Genomic DNA, 20,564 nt, shown 5'->3' with positions numbered 1-20,564 from the left:
CTAACCCAAAAAAACACTCTTAGTAGTTTTTTTTGTATCGGCAACAAAAATATAAATATAGAATAAAATAGAATATTACAGGTATTCAAACCCTTTTACACTATTGTCCAACATGCATTTGTGTACAATACTGCACATTAAAGCAAACAAAAATTATTTCATCAATATTGTAATACAAAATATCTATACGTGCTTTACATTTGAGTGCTAATGCATCTCATTTCATCAATAAACAATACAACCAAAACATTTATCAATTTGTCCATAAATAAAAACATCATTCATAAAAGGTCCCAACAAAAATATAAATATAAAATAGAATAGAACACTAGGGTGTTCAAACTTGTCCAACGTGCATTTGTGTACAATATTGCACATTAAAGCAAATAAAAAAATATTTCATCAATATTGTAATACAAAATACCTATAAGCGTTTTATATTTTGAGTGCTAATGCATCTCATTTCATCAATAAACAATACAACCAAAACATTTATCAATTTTTCCATAAATAAAAACATCATTTACAAAAGGTTCCAACAAAAATATAAATATAGAATATAATAGAACACTAAGGGTGTTCAAACCCTTTTACACTATTGTCCAACGTACATTTGTGTACAATGTTGTACATTAAAATAAAAAAAATCATCAATATTGTAATACAAATTACCTATGACGTGCTTTACATTTGAGTGCTAATGCATCTCATTTCATCAATAAATAATACAACCAAATTTGTTCATAAATAAAAACATACTTCACAAAGGGTCCCGACAAGCATGCATCTCAGTATTGTAATATTTCATTTGTTCCTTAGAGAATTGTTACTGGTTTATAGTCTTTTATGCTATGAAGATTATGTAACAAGATCTGCATCATACTCAATAGAAATTGATAGGTACAACCGTGGAGGAAGAACAACTTCAAAAAATCTGAAAAAGCATAGTTGCAACTTAATAGAAAAAAGAATAATAACTCTCCTAACTTGAAAAAAAATAGGCTGGTAAGTTTGATAGGATTAACTCTTTAGTTTTTATTAAAGTGAATTTATTTTCCATTTTTTATAAGATGACATACGCATAATTTAGAAATGATTAAATTGGTAAATATGAAATTTATCCCATCTATTAGCTTTATTTGTCCAAAAATATAGTATTGAACTTTTCAAGTTTGAATTTGAAAGATGATAGTCAACCCATAAAAATAAGGATAATATGTTAGGATATACCTTTTATTATACAAATTATTCAAAGAATAAATATTATTTTTTACCTTTTTTTCTTTCTTTCTCTTCACATCTTTTCTTAGTTTTTGTTTTGTGATTACCTCCTCCATAAAAATAAGGATAATATGTTAGGATATACCTTTTATTATACAAATTATTCAAAGAATAAATATTATTTTTTACCTTTTTTTTTTAAATACTCTAAGTTACTAAGCCCCAAATAATGTTTCCAGTGACCCGGGAAAGCATTGACCACTAGACCAGACAAGTTCTTTGGTCATATTATCATTTTTATTATACTTATACATATTAATATAATTTATACATGTTAATATAATTTATACATATTAATATAATTTATACATATTAATATAATTTATACATATAATATAATTTATACATATTAATATAATTTATACATATAATATAATTTATACATATTAATATAATTTATACATATTAATATAATTTATACATATAATATAATTTATACATATTAATATAATTTATACATATTAATATAATTATTATTAATAATAATAATAAAATAAATTATATTTATATTATTATTATTATTAATATTATTCATATTATTAATATTTATTAATGTTATAATTAATATTATTATTAACATTATATTCATATTATTAATATTATTATTAATATTTATTAATATTATTATTAATATTTATTAATATTATTATTAATATTTATTAATGTTATAATTAATATTATTATTAACATTATATTCATATTATTAATATTTATTAATGTTATAATTAATATTATTATTAACATTATATTCATATTATTAATATTTATTAATATTATTATTAACATTATTATTAATATTAATATTATTAATATTATTATTATTAGTATTAATATTCATATTATTATTAATATTTATTAATATTATTATTAATATTATTATTAATATTATTATTAATATTATTATTATTAGTATTAATATTCATATTATTATTAATATTTATTAATATTATTAGTATTAATATTCATATTATTAATATTATATTCATATTATCAATATTATATTCATATTATTAATATTAATTTTGATATAAATATACATTTAGATATTTATTGTGTGTGTATAGTAGTTTTATTTGACTTGAGTAATATTACTTTTATCCGGATATAGATAGATAGAGAGAAAAAGGAAGAAATTATATAATATTAATATAACTTTAATACTATAAATACATATATATATATATTAATTAATATATTTATTTATTTAATCATTAATTTTTTAAAACTCATGGTTAAATTTAAATTTACTTTCATATTATATATATATTAATATAAAATTATTTGATATCTTATTTTCAAATATAGGTTATTATAGGTAGTTGTGAAGTTTTTGTTAGATGGCTATATAGGTGCTTGTATCTTACACTTCTTTTTTGATTTGAGATTCTTGTATAAGGATTGAAATATCCTTAAAATGTTTTGTTTAATTTTTTTTATTCTTTGTCGATAAAAAAAATCTTATTTTCAAATATTTACTTACATAGATTAAAATTGATATAATGTATAATTTTTAAAATATTTTTAATTATAAATTATTTAATCACTTTGTCATTATGATTTATATATTAGTAGAAAGAGTTATTTAGTAACAACTTTTTACATAGATTTATGGAATAATTAATATAGTTTAAACTATAATGATATGCTAACTAGTAATCTGTATTAGAGATTTAATTAATAGTTAATGTAAAAATCATCATTTTATGTTAAAAGATAATATTGTTTGTTGACAATATTCTTTATTATATATAACACGTAAAACCAACTACCTATAATGAACTTAATTAAGTCAATATGATCGTAAAATAATAATTAATATGATAGTTGATTTTAATGTAATAGGTAATATGATGACTATGAGTATGACATATATTAAATTTGATTCATACTAATAGATAATATAATAAATTATGTTTAGATTCAAGTAGATTATAGATAAATTAAATGTGATTCATATGTTAATATTGTTAGTATTATTATTATTATTAGTATTATTAATATTTTTAGTATTATTAATATTGTTAGTATTATTAATATTGTTAATATTGTTAGTATTATTAATATTGTTAGTATTATTAATATTGTTAGTATTATTAATATTGTTAATATTGTTAGTATTATTAATATTGTTAGTATTATTAATATTGTTAATATTGTTAGTATTATTAATATTGTTAGTATTATTAATATTATTAATATTGTTAGTATTATTAATAATAATAAGTATAATAAAAATCATAATAAAACTAAAGAATTTGCTTAGTGTAGTGGTTAAATTTTACTTGGTTGCTGAAAGATTGTTGAAGGAACCTTACATACGGATTTTGATCCGTATGTAATAATCTGTATGTAATTCGCGTTTTTCTTGTAGTGAGTTGATACTTAAACTTGCAAGTTCTAGTAGTGTATTAATTTTTGTTATTACATTGGTGACAAATTTTAATAAAAACAATTGAAATGTATTTAAGCTGAAATAGGATATTGACTTTTTTTCCACTTTTTCACTTTTGAAAAAAAATGCCCAAAAACTAAAAACTAAAATTTAGCAGGTAAACATAATTATATAGATTAAAATTAGGTACAGTTTTTTTTAGTAAAAAAATGTGTTATGTGAAGATAGACACAGTAAAAAAGCCTGGGTTTAACAAGAATGAAATTGATACTTAGATTTTTTTTTTATATTAGCACTCTCAATAATAAAAACATACACTTCACATCTTAATATTTTATTTATTTTTTATTTTATTTTTTAATTTAAAAATATTATTATTATTATAAACAGTATCAAATCAAATGTATATTATTTTCTATTTATAGTGTCAATAAATTTTTTAATTAAATAATCAACCCTATGCTGATCGTGTTTTATTTTGTGCATGTTATAATGTTTATATATATATATATATATAAGAAAAAAGCATGGCCAGCTAAGAGTTGAATTGGCATGCAGTGCAAAACCAGTGTTAGCATAGGTGGATTTGTTTGGTGGCAGCTCAAATGGATACATTGGAGAAGTTATTATTGCTTATTCAAAAAGTGGAGAACTGGATATTGTAGATGCAAAAAGACGGTGAAAAGACAAAAGAAAAAAGACAAATTTCTCTGGAACCTTTGGTATATTAAGGGTATATAGCTCTGTAACCTTTTTGTTGCTGAGTTTCTTTCACTTTTCACTTTTAAATATGCATTTGATCATTTCAATTTTAGTAATTGTTTGCTTTAACAATTTGGAAGGAAAAATGGAAACTATTGAGACTTTATTTATTTATCTCCTGTTAATCTTCTATTATTAAGAGTATAATAATATAGTATTGTTGGATAAAAAATTATTTTAAATTAAAAAACATAAATCATAGTCTTTCAAAACTAAATTTTATATCAAGTTGAATTTTATTTAAACAGAGCTAATATTGATTGAGCTAGATGGTAATTATTAATTTTAATATTCGATTGTATATCTTTGTCATTATAGAAGAAAAAAAAAGATTTTTTTTATAAATTAAAATGGGTGATGATACTCAAGCACCTCATTTCTTACTAAATACCCACCAATGGTATGACACTTTTATTTTAAAATATAAAATAATTTGAAATGAATAGACTAAAAAATAAATATTTATTTTTTATTAAGTGTTAGAAGACTGTAGGAAAATTTAAAGGTGTATATGTAAAATTTTCCAATTAAAATTAGTTATATGGATTAAAGTTAAGTTCATGGTAAGGTGAACATGATATTAAAACCGAATTTGGAAGTGTTTTTCGAATTGTCGAATCCGTAACACATTTTAAATATACTTGAAAGAACATTTTGGATTTGGGTTTACCTTCTAAATTTTACAATGTGGAATACATATTATAGTAAGGAGTTGTTACGGATTGTATAATCCAAAATATATTTCGAAATCTAGGAATACCTTCCAAATTTTGTAATCCAGAATATGTTTTTTTTTAAAGAAAACAAATATTTTAGATTGTAAAATTCAAAATTTATATTTTAAGGACAAAATTGTCGTTTAGCCTGACCTGTGGAGGTACAGTAGAAGCTATAAGGTGACGACAGTCCAATAAATCCATTTCAAGTAAAACACTTGGTATGTTGTCGAGCCAATGTTTGATCCAATCAAATAAAAACCATTTCAAGTAAAACATTTGGAATGGTGTTGAGCTCAATACTCAGTTCAATAAAAAATCATTTAAAGTAAAATAAGAGATTGAATGATTTAGTTCAGGGTCACCATTTTTTGTTGCCTTCAACACATTGCAAGATTGAATGATTTAGTTCAGGATCACCATTTTTTTGTTGCCTTCAACACATTGTAAAATGGAAGTAAAATATCTTTTAAACCTTTGGTGAATTATTCCTATATAAAAAGATGGTTTATATAGAAGTGCAGTGTCACAGTTCGGTCAAGTGCAATTATAAGCTTCTAAGGCTCGAGGTATCATAGGTCAAATCCAATTAGTTAAAAAGATAAAAATGGATTTGGAAAGAATCTTAAGAAACAATAAACATGAAATATAATAATCCTACTATTTTCTTCTCTAAAATTTTAAATACCGAAGATTGACCTTTAATGTGTAATCTATATTTAATAAAAATGGAGAACCTAAATATGACTAAAAATCCCTATGTTTCTCACTTAAACTGAATGCTATAGTTGAAATTCACCATTCCTTACTAATACAATTGAATTTGATTTAAAATTTAAAAAAAAATAAAAATATGAATCCATAAAACTAATTTAAATAATTTTTCACTGCAAAGTATTGGATGATGAGAGTGTAATCTGAAGCTCTCTTAATTATTAATTACATATGAAGATGTAGTCGATTATATCTATTTTAAATGAGAATAAAAAACGTTTTGATAAGTTTGAAAAGTAAAGGTTAATTTGATTTGTGTTTAATAAAGTCAATTGTAGTTTTTGTTCTCTTCACTTACTTTCTACCTGTCTAAGCCTCTCCCTGCAGTTTCTTTCATCCATATTGAATACGTTAATTAATAATTTGACTTTGTGTAGTATAACACCAGTCTTGTGAGGAAACAGTTTCCATGCTGCCGTTTCGTTAGTACCAACCATAGTTGTGGGTCTAATGAATAATCCAATCATTAAATTTCAAGTGTCTCACTCAATCACATTGCATAGGACTTCTCACCATCTTTTCACTATTCTTGGACATGCCAGCACAGCTTAGACTCAACCTTCTATTTACCATCTTCTTCTTAATCCTTTCCTACTCTACTCATCAATTCACCAACAACTCCAACTCTCCACCCTATTAATATCACTTTAGTTTCATGAGACATCACTATCACCCGGTTGCTATCTGCTCCTAGGTTTCATGGGATGCGTTTGTGGCAGGTTTTCTCCCCCTCCCCAAGCTGAGAGGCGGAAACAGCCAGTGAAGAGAGTTTTGAGCCGCAAGGGTTCCAGGCCACGCTCCTCTAATGTGGGAGAGAGGGTGAAAAGGGAGACTCAGAGAGTGCGTGTGAGTGTGAATAAGGATTCAGGTGGAGCTGTTGTAGGAGAAGGAGGAGGAGAAAATGTTGCTAAAAAAGAGAAGAATAAGTTATGTGAGGATGCTGATGCTGCTAAAGAAAGTAAGAGTAGTAAAGATTTGGATTTTAAGGAGTCCAAATATGAATCTGTGGAAGGGTGGCCAAAGTGGTTACTGGATAACATCCCCATCAACGTTCTGGCTAAACTTATTCCCAAGAGCGCTGATTCCTATGAAAAACTTGCCAAGGTAATAATCCAGTTCTTTAAATTATAATAATATCATGATACTACTTTTACTATAAATATTTTCACATTGAAAATTTCATTAACCTTGTTTGTTTAACTTACATTGTGTGATGAAATATTTGCTCAGTTCATTTATATGGCATGCATCAAGCCAAGAATATTTATGATACTCAAAATTTCAGTAGAATCTATTTATGAACTCTAGTACAGATGATTAAGATCCAACAACATATTAAATTTGTGATGGAAGTTTGCACTGAGTAACTGAAATGGATTTCCAATTTGGGATGCAGATAGGACGTGGAACATATAGCAATGTGTACAAAGCAAGGGAGAAGGGGACGGGAAAGATTGTTGCTTTGAAGAAGGTACGGTTTGACACATCGGATTCTGAAAGCATAAAGTTTATGGCAAGAGAGATTATGATGCTGCAGAAGCTTGATCATCCCAATGTCATGAAGCTTAGAGGATTAGCTACATCGAGGATGCAGTATAGTCTTTATCTTGTTTTTGACTTCATGCAGTCTGATCTCACACGCATTATCTCTCGACCCGGGGAGACACTCACCGAACCGCAGGTTCGCTTTTCTACCTCATTTTCCAACACTAATGATATATAATAAAAGAGTGGTGATATGTTTACAACATGGAGCAATTCATAAATTGATGCATTTCAATGCGTAGTTTGTCAAAGTATTTACATAATAAAAATATTGAATATAGGTGAGAGATACTTGTCAACATATAAGCTAAGCTTTAGAGCTTAGAACTATGTTACTAGTTGCTTTGAGTCTATTAGACTATCTGATATAGGTCATCCAGCACTATAGAGTTCATGTCTAAGATATGTTGTTCTTAATGTTGTATATAAGTGAGAAATCACCCTTAACACATTTAAACTTTTGGGATTAAGTTAAACTTAAAACTCAGCTTTTAAGAGTTTTGTAAGCCAATACTTTGCTGGTTATATACATTGAGTAAATGATCACCATAGGTTGTTTGTCATTAGTATGCAGTCTCTTGTGACATAATTAATAATGCAGTATTTTTTATTAATTTGTTTTGTACCAGATCAAGTGCTATATGCAGCAGCTACTTTGTGGTCTCCAACACTGTCACGAGAGGGGAATTATGCACCGAGATATTAAGGCTTCTAACTTGTTAATAGACAGAAGAGGGGTGCTGAAAATTGCGGATTTTGGACTTGCAACTTCCATTGAATCTGAAAAACCTCTAACAAATAGGGTGGTAACACTTTGGTATAGAGCTCCAGAACTTCTTTTGGGTTCAACCGATTATGGATATAGCATTGATCTCTGGAGTGCAGGGTGCCTCTTGGCTGAGATGTTTGTTGGAAGACCAATTATGCCTGGCAGGACAGAGGTAAAACTTTGGTACCTTTAGATTCCAAAGTGAAAAATAATTCTCTCATCAACATCCATTTCATGCATGTTCACATGTTTACAATAATTTCAAAAGCGTTTTATTATAACCAAGTTTTTTCTGTTAAGAAAGTACACAAATTGATGAACCCAATCCTATGATCCAACCTTGTGGCTTGTCTACTTTATGCATGGTATCTTACGTGGGAATATGACTAATTTATTTTATCATCAGAAACAAAATAAATAGCAATCAACCGTTATCTTTACCAACAAAATCCGGCATTAAGAGAAACAAAAAATATCTGGAAGATCTCTTTATGCCATGTTTCGAATCTTGAAAATATGCGTACTGTACGGAAAAACCAATTGTCCTCTTCTGTTTGAATTTTTTCTAAAAGGATCTTTTGTATGAGTTTGATGAAGGCCCAAAAGGTTAGTGGAAACAAAAAGGAAATAACAATACAGAGAACATCATAGTTTTGAGGAAATAATACCTTGCCGTCCAATTTTTTAAATTTGGATATTATGTTTTTATTTTGCGGTTGAAAGATGTTTCCTTTTACGTACGATTCCGAGAGAGAAGGTTACAAATTACAGTTTCCATGGTCTTGGTCATGTCTGATGCATGTTAGAGGAGTCCTTGGTTTTGTTCTTTTCTCTTTAATTCTATCTCCTTCCTCTTAATTTTATTCTGGATGGACTTATTATACATGGTTGTTTATGTCTTTTACAAATCTAATATGTTTTTATTTGTTGGTAATTAAATAAAAAATACTTTTAAAATTAGCTACTAAATTAATTGACAAGTACTGTAAAATGGTATAAAAGGACATGTTTAATCAATTACTTCATTGTAACTTTAAATTTGATGACTACATATATTAATTTTCAAATACATTTTACTTTGTGTTTTAATAATATAAAGAAATTGTGTCTTGATGTTTTGAAAGCCTTCTTTTAAAAAACAATTACAAGCAAGTGAAAGATGAGTTGTTTTAAAACTTTTATTTTAGTCCAGTGGAATTTTATTAAATTAATTAAATGGGATAAAAAAAATTTATATATTTACTTTACAAGAGCACTACTTGTCATTGTAACTGTAATCTAATGATAATTAATGATATGATTTAAGTCCTTTGTAACTGAAAATTTCACATCTAGGGTTTATTTTTATTTATAAAATTGTATCAGAAACTTGTGGGACTTATTTTCTTAATCCTGCAATTTTGGATTTTTTGTTCGTATCTTATGTTGAAAAAGGTGATTGTAGTAAGAATTTAATGTGTATATGCAGGTTGAACAGATTCAGATGATCTTCAAACTTTGTGGTTCTCCTTCAGAGGATTACTTTAAAAAACTGAAGCTAACAACAAGCTATCGACCTCCACAACATTACAAAGCTTCTTACCAAGAGAACTTCCACAAGTTTCCTTCCTCTACCCAGGCACTCTTGGCTACACTTCTTGATCTCAACCCCACAAATCGTGGAAGTGCTGCCTCTGCCCTTCAAACTCAAGTATGTTCATCTGCTAATGCTAATTATGCATCTTCTTGCTTTTTTTTTTCTTTCAGTTCAGTTTATTCTGATTCATACTTTTTTTTTATTTAAGTTTGGGAATGGTGTTGATACTTTTTTTTTTTTTTGATACTTTAAAATTGATTGTAATGAAGTTTTTTTTAGTCAAGAGGCTCCTATATATAATTTCTGGATCGATAATTCGAAACAGATACAATTTCATAGACACATTTTAAAATTATTTTTTAATACTAAAAAATTATTAAATAAAAACTAATTTTAGAAAAACAAAATAATTAATTATATTAATTAAATTGAAAACTATTTTATAAACTAACAAATTATTAGTGTCTAAATAATTTATAAATTAATATTTAATTAGTTATTAATATTTTAACTATCAATTTTAAAATTTAAAGTAATTAATAGCTAAAATATTAATAGTTAATTATATACTAATTTATAAATTTTATTAATAATAAAAATTATTTTATATACCAATATTTTTTTTCTAAAATAATATATAATTTAATTAATGATTAATTATTTTTTGTTTTTAAAATTATATTTTATTTAATTTAGTGTTTATTTTTATTTATTTATTTTTAAATTAATAAATAATATTAATTATTCTTTTTAATGGAGCTTATAATGCTAGGGTAGAGAAATTTGTTTTGGTGACCATAGCAAAATAATCTTGCAAAGTTCTTTTTGGAGGATAACTTTAATCCGACAAACAGAATATAATTCTGTATTCACATAAATTTCCAACAAATTTTCTTAAATTTTTTGTGTGCACTAACAATATTTATTGCTGTCAACTTGCCACGTGCTAACTTTTTACTACTTCCAGTTCTTCCTAAGTAGTCCATTAGCATGTGACCCTTCAGCTTTACCAGTAATCCACAAAGACGACGATGAACGCTTACAAACTAAGAAAAGCAAAAGGTACATTAATTAGATGGCTTGTTTACATTTTTTCCAAGCACAAGGAAATTTTTTCACAAATTCTAACCTCCAATTTACAAAAAAAAAAGTGATTTCTCTAAATTATGGTACTCGAAAGAGAAAAGGTAATTGAGGTGAGTTTTCTATTTCCACATAAAATTTATGATGTTTCGTAAATTGGATAGCAAAGTTTGTGAAATTTTAGAGGTAAAAAAATATAATGGAAAAGGTTTTCTTAAACCATTCCTTGCACTACTAAAGGAGATGAAGAGTTAGAGGACAAAATACATGATATTTCTGCATTATGAGGTTTGAACATGATATGAACTAAATTATTCGTTTTTTGTTGGCAACAGAGTAAATCACTTGATTTCATATACACGACTGAAAATATTAAATGTTTAATGGTTTTCATGATCTAGGCACAGGGTTTCTAAAAGAGGGCAACCATCTCAAACGAGTAAAAGTGAAGCAGCTGAATCAGGAAAAAACCAAATTGCTGAACAACCCCGTGAAGATACAGAATCATCGAAAGAGGTGAGTCATCTTTGATGTACTTTTGGTAAATATGTGTAGCATAAGACACTAAGTAACCATAAAAATTATGTACCTTTTTTGTGATTAACAGAAGAATGTAGAACAACAGAAGCAGGGTCAAGAAACTGGGTATAGTGCTAGCAGCACATCATCTGGTTCAAGACAATTCACGAATGAAGGGAGCACAAATGCATCTTTATCCCCAGCTTTTCTCTCAAGTGGCAGTGTGAGAAATCCCAAAGCAGAGGGTAACCCAAATGCTCTTAAGAACATAAACCACTACAATGCACTTTTACAGGCCTCTATGATTGACATGATCAACCCCAGTGAAGGTAGCGAAGTTCCTCAGCTTCCAAAATCCTTCTCTCAGTTGGATTTTCGACTTGGTCCAGACAAGCTATCAAACCTCTATAGCTTATCAAATAAACATATTTAATCTGGTTTAATTAAGTTTCAAGTTTCTCTTAAAACTGAATTTTTTTAATTAAGTCTCTAATTTTTTTCATACTCAATTTTTTATATTTTTTAATTCAGTCATTGTCATTTTTTTTCTTTTGGTAATTGATATCTTACTTCATCATCTTAATTATTTGTTTCCATGTCTTAATTGATGTAAAGTGTTGTGATTAATATAAAATAATAATTTATTTTTATTGTTTTTATATGTTAGATAATAATAATAATAGTTATCACTTATATTATCACTTTACATCTTTTACTGAGATTTTATATAAATTTTTTGAATACTTAATAGAATAAAAAAATTAATAGATTCATTCAGTTAAATGTTAAATGTTAATGAATTTTGATGACTAACTTACATAGTTTGGTAAAAAGTCTAGAAATATCCGATTTGATTTAGCTATAGACAGAATGAATCTATTTGGTAATTTGAGTATGAATCACATTTCATAGCATGTTTTACTAGTTATTTACAACTTACCTCCTGGATCGTGCATGAAACGAAAATACATGAAGATGTTGTCTATGATGATATCCGGTCCAAGACAGTCAGGAAATGACATAAGATGTTTATCTAAGTCCCCTAATTGAAGATTTAAAGTTAATGTAGGATCAAGATGTTGAATATTTGACGAATTTGGTAATGAAACTTTTAAGATGCATGAGATGTTATTTTGCACCATCAATGACTTTCCGGCATATGGTAACTTATCAGGGTATAATGTTAAGGATCATAAAGCATGTCTAGTATGCGAAGAAGATACCGCTTCTCAACAATTGAAACATGGAAGGAAGACAATATATCTTCAACATCAAAGGTTTGTTAGAAGTCATCGTTCTCACCACAAGTTGAAAAAGACCTTTAATGGACATCAAAAGATTGAAAGTCCACCAACTCCGTTAACTTGGGTTGAGGTTTATGAAAAGGTAAATAACATAAACCACATCTTCGGTAAGTAAAAAAAAAGAAGTCATTTGTGACAAACACATGTAAGAAAAAATCAATCTTCTTCGATCTTTTGTATTGGTCTAAGTTAGAAGTTGGACATTATATAGATGTAATGCATGTTGAAAAGAGTGTGTGTGATAGTGTAATTGATACATTTCTTAACATTAACGGGAAGATGAAGGATGATCTAAAGGCTCGTTTATATTTGATTGAGATGAACATATAAAGCGAGTTGACACAAATACAAATGGGTAAGTGTACATATTTGCTCTCAGCCTGTTACAACATGTCAAAAGATGAAAAAATAAGTTTTTATCAATGTCTAAAGGGTGTGAAAGTGTCACAAGGACATTCCTCAAATGTGAAGAACCTAATATCAATGCAAGATTTTAAGCTAATTAGGTTGAAGTCTAATGATTGTGCAATTGGAAAAGGAGTTGGAATTTGACAATATTTCATATTTGCACCACGAAATTCATCCTCCTCCCCCGTCGCAGATACCAAAGCAGAAATGGCATCGAAGATACGACAAAAATTAATAGAGGAGATGAAAAAGGAGATTGAACACGCGTGCAGCTAGAGTTTGTGGAGAAGAATCTTTTGTTATGACAGGAGTTTCTTTCACATCAGCATTGTGTTGAATCACTTGTTGCTCCCACTCTCAGAACACAAAGGGGAGTTGTGCAACTTGTACAACGTCATGGGAGGATGTCATGAACGACTTCAAACCAGTGAGCTACCTGCTCCAAAAGTAATTCAACAAGTGTTGAGAGTGTTACAACATCCAAATTTGTAACATCATGATTCTAGAACAAACTATACCATTAGTTATACATACACTCCAAGATAATACGCCACTGCATATGCTCACAAACATGAACATATAATTGATGAAACTGAAAATCAACATTTGCCATATATCAAACTGTTAAAATGCCAATCCATAAAAGGCATTGTAGCAAAGGTAAAAAATGCTGCTAACTTTTTACCTTCTAAACAAAAATAAGCAGAAGTGGGTTTGATAATTATGATGACTATAAAAAATTTATTCAGAAAGATCTTGGGTATAATATATTAAACTTGCTAAAAGGGTTATCACACCAGGTGTCCAAATGAATCAAAAAATTCAAACATAATAAAGTAATACAAGTAACATATATATGGGTTAATTGAATTGGCAAAATAAAGATATAGTAATTTTTGTTTGGCTTGTCATGAAATTAGACTATAACCTGAATCAAGCCAGCGAAACCCAAATCCTTAAACAACAAATTCAAGTGTTATGCCTCCACGCAAATTCACTACCCTTTATCATATTTAGTGTCCACAACATTTAGGCTGTAGCCTCAAAGTTTCCTGTAGCAAAATCACAATTTCCTACTATATTGCTTTTTTTTTTTTTATCAGCTCCTACTATATTGCTTAGTGTTATGCATAATAAGGTACCTCCATTTCAATCACATATCCAATTTTCAAACATGAAATATTTCCATTACCATTACTAGAAGTAATAAGTGAATACGAAAAACTTTTGAATACTAATCCACCTCTATATAAAACAAATAAATTGTTAGGAGCCAATCAATTTATTCAAATTCAGTGATTGTCGTCACCAACAATATATGATTTATATTCTAATTTCCAAGAAAAATAACAGCACAATCAGCTTTTTAACAAATTCAATATTCCAAATTAACAATTTAAAGTAAATAAACTATGAGGCATAGTTCTTGGGCTGCGAAGAATATCTAGAGTAAGTTTCAGTCAATATTATTTGAAAACCTAGAAAGGCAAAAAGTATACCCGGTAATTTGGGAAGTCACTGTGCACAGTTGCTTCAAACTGAATAAGAAATTGATCTAGCTCCACACTACCAGTCAGAATTGGTAGTTTAAAAACTTTGGTCAAAGATGATATTAGAGGCTACTCTTTCATTAAAAGAAGCAACCAACTCAAAGCAATCTGAAGGTCATTCACAAGTCATCCAAACACCTTCACTTGTATTACAGTAAAAATTATGTGCACATAACAATAGAAAATTAGTAATTCAAATATGATAATATAACCTTAAGTTTAACTCTCATACATATTATCAAAAAATACTATTGCATTAAAAATCCCTAACATGCATATATCAATTATCCAGCTTGTGACAACGAACAATATGATTAGAATTCTCCCTATATAGCTTTAGATAAACTTTTCCAATACCAATTTCATTGTTTATGTATTAGGCGCATGTTTTTCTTTCTAAGCAATGCAGTTTCCCCATCTCTATGACACGAAATATGTGACCAAGTGATTTAGACACGAGAGACACTAGTATATCGATATTGAAATGAGATGTTGCCAGCAAGTTTTTTTTCACACTAAAATGAGTGTTTAGCTACTAAATGAGTGAAGAAAAACTGTTCAAAATTAATACTAACAAATAGTAAGTATATCTTTTACAAATTCTGCATAAAAATAGTAGCAGAAACTTACCCTCTGCTTCAAGGTGGTTATTTTGACAATCCGGAGGGACCTTCATTTGATCGTCCGACTCATTTATACTGGCAAGGTAGGTGTCTCGGATTCGTGGTTTTTGTCCCTTCAACCTCCAACAAGTTTTCCTTCAGCATTTTCTCCTTCCTCTCCAACACCTGCGTCCGACATCCACGTCTTCTCCTCAAAAGATGATCTGAACCTTTCCTCTTCCACAACGTTTTCCCTTTTCGCGCTTTCTCCTTCCTCTCCGACACTATTTTCCTACAACCTTCCGTTTCCTCTTCTTACAAGGTGTCTCGTCTCCAAAACCGTTTTATTTTCAAATTTCGAGTGTAATGACGATTATGTCCTTTGACATCTAAGCATCATTTCTCATATCCTCGTTCTCAAAATGGGTAATTTTTTTTTATGGTGGTAACATGATATTTTCAAAATCAGGAATGATATTTTGATCGTACTAAATAAATTATTATTTTAGTATAATATAATATTTTCTTTCAAAGAATAGTTATTTTTTATTGTTTAAGGTGTCAAACAAACTAATTTTTTCTAATGTAAATATGGTATCAAACAAACTTTTTTCTTTTGAAATATTCAATGTAAATGTGTTATTGGATTTGTGAAAGAATTGGTGATTTTCCTCCGTGATCATCTCCTCTTCAGATTTTTTTGATTCTACATGGGTTAGAATATCTATAATATCCCCCTTCATATATTATTTGCAAATAAAAAACTATTTACTATAATATATTATTTTTTATTTGCATAAATATATAATAAATTTTCTTTTAAAATGGATAAATAAAGAAACAAAAAAATATCTACTGCTATATAATACATTTTTTTAAATTATTGAGGGTGGATGAATGGGTGTCACTCCCGTTTGCTTCTGTGAGAGAGAGAGGTTGAGGTTGAGGGTGATTGAAAAGATGGGAGTATTGAGGGTACTCTCATAATTGAAGAGAAAGAAGAGTGAAATGAGATGGAAATCATGTAAGATGCATGTAAAAACCATGATGCCCTTCCTTTCTCACGTTTTTGGACAATCATTATTAACAATAATTTTATATATATACATAACATAATTTAAAGAATCATAAATAATATTAAAATTATTTAAATAAATTAACTTAATTAACAAAATTAATTTAAATTAATAAAATGGAAAATAATAAAAATTATACTTCCATTTAAAATTATATTTAATTATGTCTTCGAATTTTACATTTGTTTCTTTTATTTATAAATGAAACTTTAAATTATTTTAATTAAGTAAAATATGCACAAAATTAATAATTATTTATTCTTTTTTATATACAAGGGTAAATTTGTAATCTTAAAATTTACATTATTCAAAATAATTTAAAATACTCTTACCATCATCACATTACTCACGTATTTCAATAAATTGTTCAGGCATCCACTATAACATACCCAAATCCAAACAACCTCAACTTTCTTTTCAAAACTTCACACTTCCACTCTCACACACCCTCAACTTTCCACTCCCCCACATCTCTAATCCAAATCATAAAGTACAACATTGTTCTAAGAATGTAATTAAGTCATGTTTGGCCAATACGACTTATGTGTTGATGAAAAAGTTGTGTGGTTCAAACACAATTTTGTTTAGTTTAATTTGTTGTTGGTTAACATTTTTTTTTAAATTTTGAGTGAAGTCATCCTAGCTAGAGTTGCACGGCTTGAGTTACGTGTTGGTAAAAGTTAAAGTCTTGCCTGGATATTTGACTTTAGGGTTGTTACATGACTTTCGTTGTTTTTATATTGCACTAAAGTCGTGTACTACATACACCTTTACATGTGAATTTTTTAAAATTTTCTTTTTGTGTTTGTTGTATTACTATATGTAGTTTTATTTAAATAAACTAATTAATATTTTATTGTTAATTTTTTATATTGAAATATTATTTATGAAAGTAAAAAAAAAAAAGGAATTGTTATTAATAACATACAAAGTGATTTAATAAAAAATTAATTATAATAAAAATAAGGCATGCTAGTTTTTTTTTTAAAAAAAATAACAATTGTGAAATTATAAAAAAAAAAGTAGTTGACTTTTAAAAAATACAAATTATGAAATTTAAAGAAAAATAACATATATTAAAAATATGGGAATTAATAAGATTTTTTTTATTAGGGTTAACATCAAAATTAAGAGGTTTAGTTTTATGCATTTATATATTGTTTTTTTTTTTTATGATAGTGGAAAAAGATGAAGTTATAATTTTGACTGCAAAATTAAAATTGAATTTCAATACCAACTTTAGGGAAAATAATTTATTTATGAGAGAATGTGTCACGAGGAGTACATTTTCTTTATCTTTTAAGGGTCATGTTTAGTCGACATTGGAGAAAGTGAAATTGGATCATAATTGTTATTTACATCTTCATCTTTGTGATCCTAATTATCAAGTCCTTCTGAGTTGTGAGGGTATTTTGAGAAGATAATAGTGCACAAATGATGTGAGATTATATGTCTATTGATGGTTGAATGTTGAAGTTCCGAAGATATTTGGTGGATTGGGAAAAACATCTAGGTTATTAGTAAAAATGTTGTATATATACACAATCTTCTGCCTTCAAAATATTTGTAAGGCTTATGAGATCCAATTTCATCATGTTCAAAATGAAAATTATTGATTTATTTACAAGGGACAAAATTTCAAACCTAACTTTCACATGCAACATAAGGAATTAGGAAGATCAACTAATAATCGTATTCATAAATAATAAAATAGATGAGTTAATTCAAAAGAAGTCAAAACAATATTCTTATTGTAAGAATGAAAGTCATAATAGGATGAATTGTTCACAATAACATATTGTAAGATTTTCATGCTCACTAAATTCAAATTGTTATTACATAATTTAACATGCTTAATTGTTTTATTTACTATTTTTTACACATGATATATCACACATTCAATTTTTTTTTTGTCAATTTAACACATACAAAAATTTAATAATTTCACCTAAACAATTTTTTTAAATACATCACAAAAAATATAATATTTTTCAATATTTTTTAACAAAATAAAAAAACAGAATGAACGATTTCATACAAATCCTCCAAACAAAACAATATAATATTTTACTAACTTTCATCTTTTTAGTATATGCCATCTTGCTTATCATTGTATAATTATTATTGTTTAAGAAATCAACTTGTTATTTTTTATTAAATCAGTTCATATGTTATTAATAACAAATTAATAATTTTTCACTTTTCATAAATAATATTTAAATATAAAAAATTAATAATGTAATATCATGTTTTTAAAATAATATTTATACTAAACGCAGCAAGAAAATTTTAAAAAATTCACATGCAAAAAAAAATTATGTAATTAGCGCACCACTTTTTACAATATAAAAACAATTGAAGTTGTGTCATTTATATACGATTTTACATTAGAAAAATAATATTTTACAACATTCCTCCTAATAAAGAAAATCATAAAAACTCATCATTAATTATACACTATCTGTAAGCTATTAAGTATAGAAAAGAGACACGTTAACATATTATCTATCACGATTTTTGATATATTTTAGTTAGTTGAAATTTGAAAGTTATTTAAAAGTCATATGTAATAAAGTAAGTTTATTTTTATGTAATAAATTCCATTTTTTTTTTTTTACAGAGAGATGCATTTTTACTTTAGTTATCAATTATTTTAGAGTTAATAATTAAAACTTTATATTAATTTAGAAACTAATTTATAATTTTTATTAATAATATAAACTAATTTAGATATTATAAGTTTTTTAGTATTTAAAATATAATATAATTCAATTAACATAATAACTAATATTTTTTTAAAGATTGATTTTTGTTTAATAATTTTCTTTCAGTGTATTTGTAGTTTTTAAATGCAGATTTAATTTTTAGAAACAATTCATTTCTCGTTAGGGTCTCTAAGCTTAAATTTTTGTTAATTTTTTACCTTGGGTGTCTAAATTTAATAATACCAATTTTTTTTTTATATTGTTCCCTAACTTCATTCCCTTCATAAAATAAGAGTCAGTGAACTTAAGATGATAGGAGAAGTAGTAATATAAGGCAGGTATATTTATTAGTGAAGTGAACAACTTATATAAGTATCTAAACTTAATTAAACATTTTTTTATAAGTTTGTTTTGAGATAAAATTTAAAAGCACACATTTCTTTATAATTTTTCTTGGAATCAGAACCGTCCTTTGATTATAAAGGCATACTTCGTACAAAGAATATTTTTATTTATTTATTTATTTATTTATTTATTTTGATGTATATGCTGATCTTTAGATTATAATAGAATGTAAATTTTTTGGATGAAATAATAATTCAATTATTGAAACTAAATGTATAATACTATTTAGATCATTTAAAAAATGACACTTAAATGATTAATGAGATATTGAAATAGACAATTAAAAATGTGAGTAGTCTTGTGTCCATACTTGTCTCTCTAATGTTGGTTGTGAAGGTAACACAGTGGTGATATTGATAGTTGTGACAATACAACAAATAAAAATGGTGATAAGAACATGATAGCAGTATTGACAATGATTAATTAGAAACATTAGTGGGATGAGACTATAACATTAGTAACAGTGATAGAAGTAACAGAGGGTGATGCATATAGCAATAATAAGGGTGGCTGCCACTGATAAAAAATTAGTTTGTAATGTTGGCTAAGTTTTGTTAATTTCTTATCCTCAAAAAGATAAATTGAAAGTGATAGGAAAACAATGGTGGTGAGGTCAACAATATGCCAAGTGCTGCTTAGAGAAACAAGGGAGCGACTTTGAGACATATAGGAAAACCTTTTTGTAATGGCGTAGATTTTAGATGAGATCTCCTAGATGATACATGAGAACGAAGATACATATATAATATATATTGTAATGATTCTAATATTTTTTTTTCTGTTTTAAATTAATAAAATATTAGTAATTTATTAAGCAATTTAGAACAATTTTATTTATTATTTTTCCTGGTCTTTAGTTTTATATATAAAAAAATTTACATATGTTTTTTTTGGTTGTTTCATTTGTTCAACATTCATAAGGTTATCTCAAATTCACAATATAATATTTTTAGAATTAGTTTTAGAATAGAATTTAGTTACTTATGGTTTTAGAAGGGAATAAAAATACCGTCTCATGAGTACTACACCAATAAAGTTGATTTAATTTACAATAATAATGTACTTTTAATCTTATCACAATCTTAATAACACTTTTT

General features: G+C 26.7%; 1 protein-coding gene and 1 long non-coding RNA gene across 3 annotated transcripts; one reads left to right on the top strand and one right to left on the bottom strand.

Annotated features, from left to right (window-relative positions):
- Positions 1–6,596: 6,596 nt before the first annotated feature.
- On the top strand, positions 6,597–12,074 carry LOC137821409 (probable serine/threonine-protein kinase At1g54610). The gene is made up of 7 exons (XM_068625993.1): positions 6,597–7,029; positions 7,322–7,606; positions 8,100–8,411; positions 9,708–9,929; positions 10,783–10,877; positions 11,300–11,414; positions 11,506–12,074. The coding sequence occupies exons 1-7, from the start codon at positions 6,625–6,627 to the stop codon at positions 11,848–11,850; spliced, it is 1,779 nt and encodes a 592-aa protein (XP_068482094.1). The 5' UTR covers positions 6,597–6,624; the 3' UTR covers positions 11,851–12,074.
- A 934-nt stretch (positions 12,075–13,008) lies between these two features.
- On the bottom strand, positions 13,009–15,598 carry LOC137821145 (uncharacterized). 2 transcript variants are annotated; one of them, XR_011082750.1, is made up of 3 exons: positions 15,310–15,598; positions 14,629–14,822; positions 13,009–13,565 (listed from the first exon to the last, which is right to left on the bottom strand). It is a non-coding gene; the product is annotated as an uncharacterized lncRNA (long non-coding RNA). The 2 variants fall into 2 exon arrangements; XR_011082749.1 differs by having other exon boundaries at positions 14,629–14,817; positions 15,310–15,592.
- Positions 15,599–20,564: the final 4,966 nt, after the last annotated feature.

Source organism: Phaseolus vulgaris, chromosome 9 (genome assembly GCF_000499845.2).
Source record: "Phaseolus vulgaris cultivar G19833 chromosome 9, P. vulgaris v2.0, whole genome shotgun sequence".
In the NCBI taxonomy this organism is placed as follows: domain Eukaryota; kingdom Viridiplantae; phylum Streptophyta; class Magnoliopsida; order Fabales; family Fabaceae; genus Phaseolus; species Phaseolus vulgaris.
Note: the sequence above shows the minus strand (reverse complement) of the source record. Positions and strands in the feature narration are given on the sequence as shown.

Bases quoted from the DNA above. Each gene is read 5' to 3' on its own strand.
- LOC137821409 (XM_068625993.1), top strand. From the start codon at position 6,625: ATGGGATGCGTTTGTGGCAGGTTTTCTCCCCCTCCCCAAGCTGAGAGG. The intron at 9,930-10,782 runs GTATGTTCATCT...TACTACTTCCAG, and splicing joins CCTCTGCCCTTCAAACTCAA to TTCTTCCTAAGTAGTCCATT. The intron at 10,878-11,299 runs GTACATTAATTA...TTCATGATCTAG, and splicing joins CAAACTAAGAAAAGCAAAAG to GCACAGGGTTTCTAAAAGAG.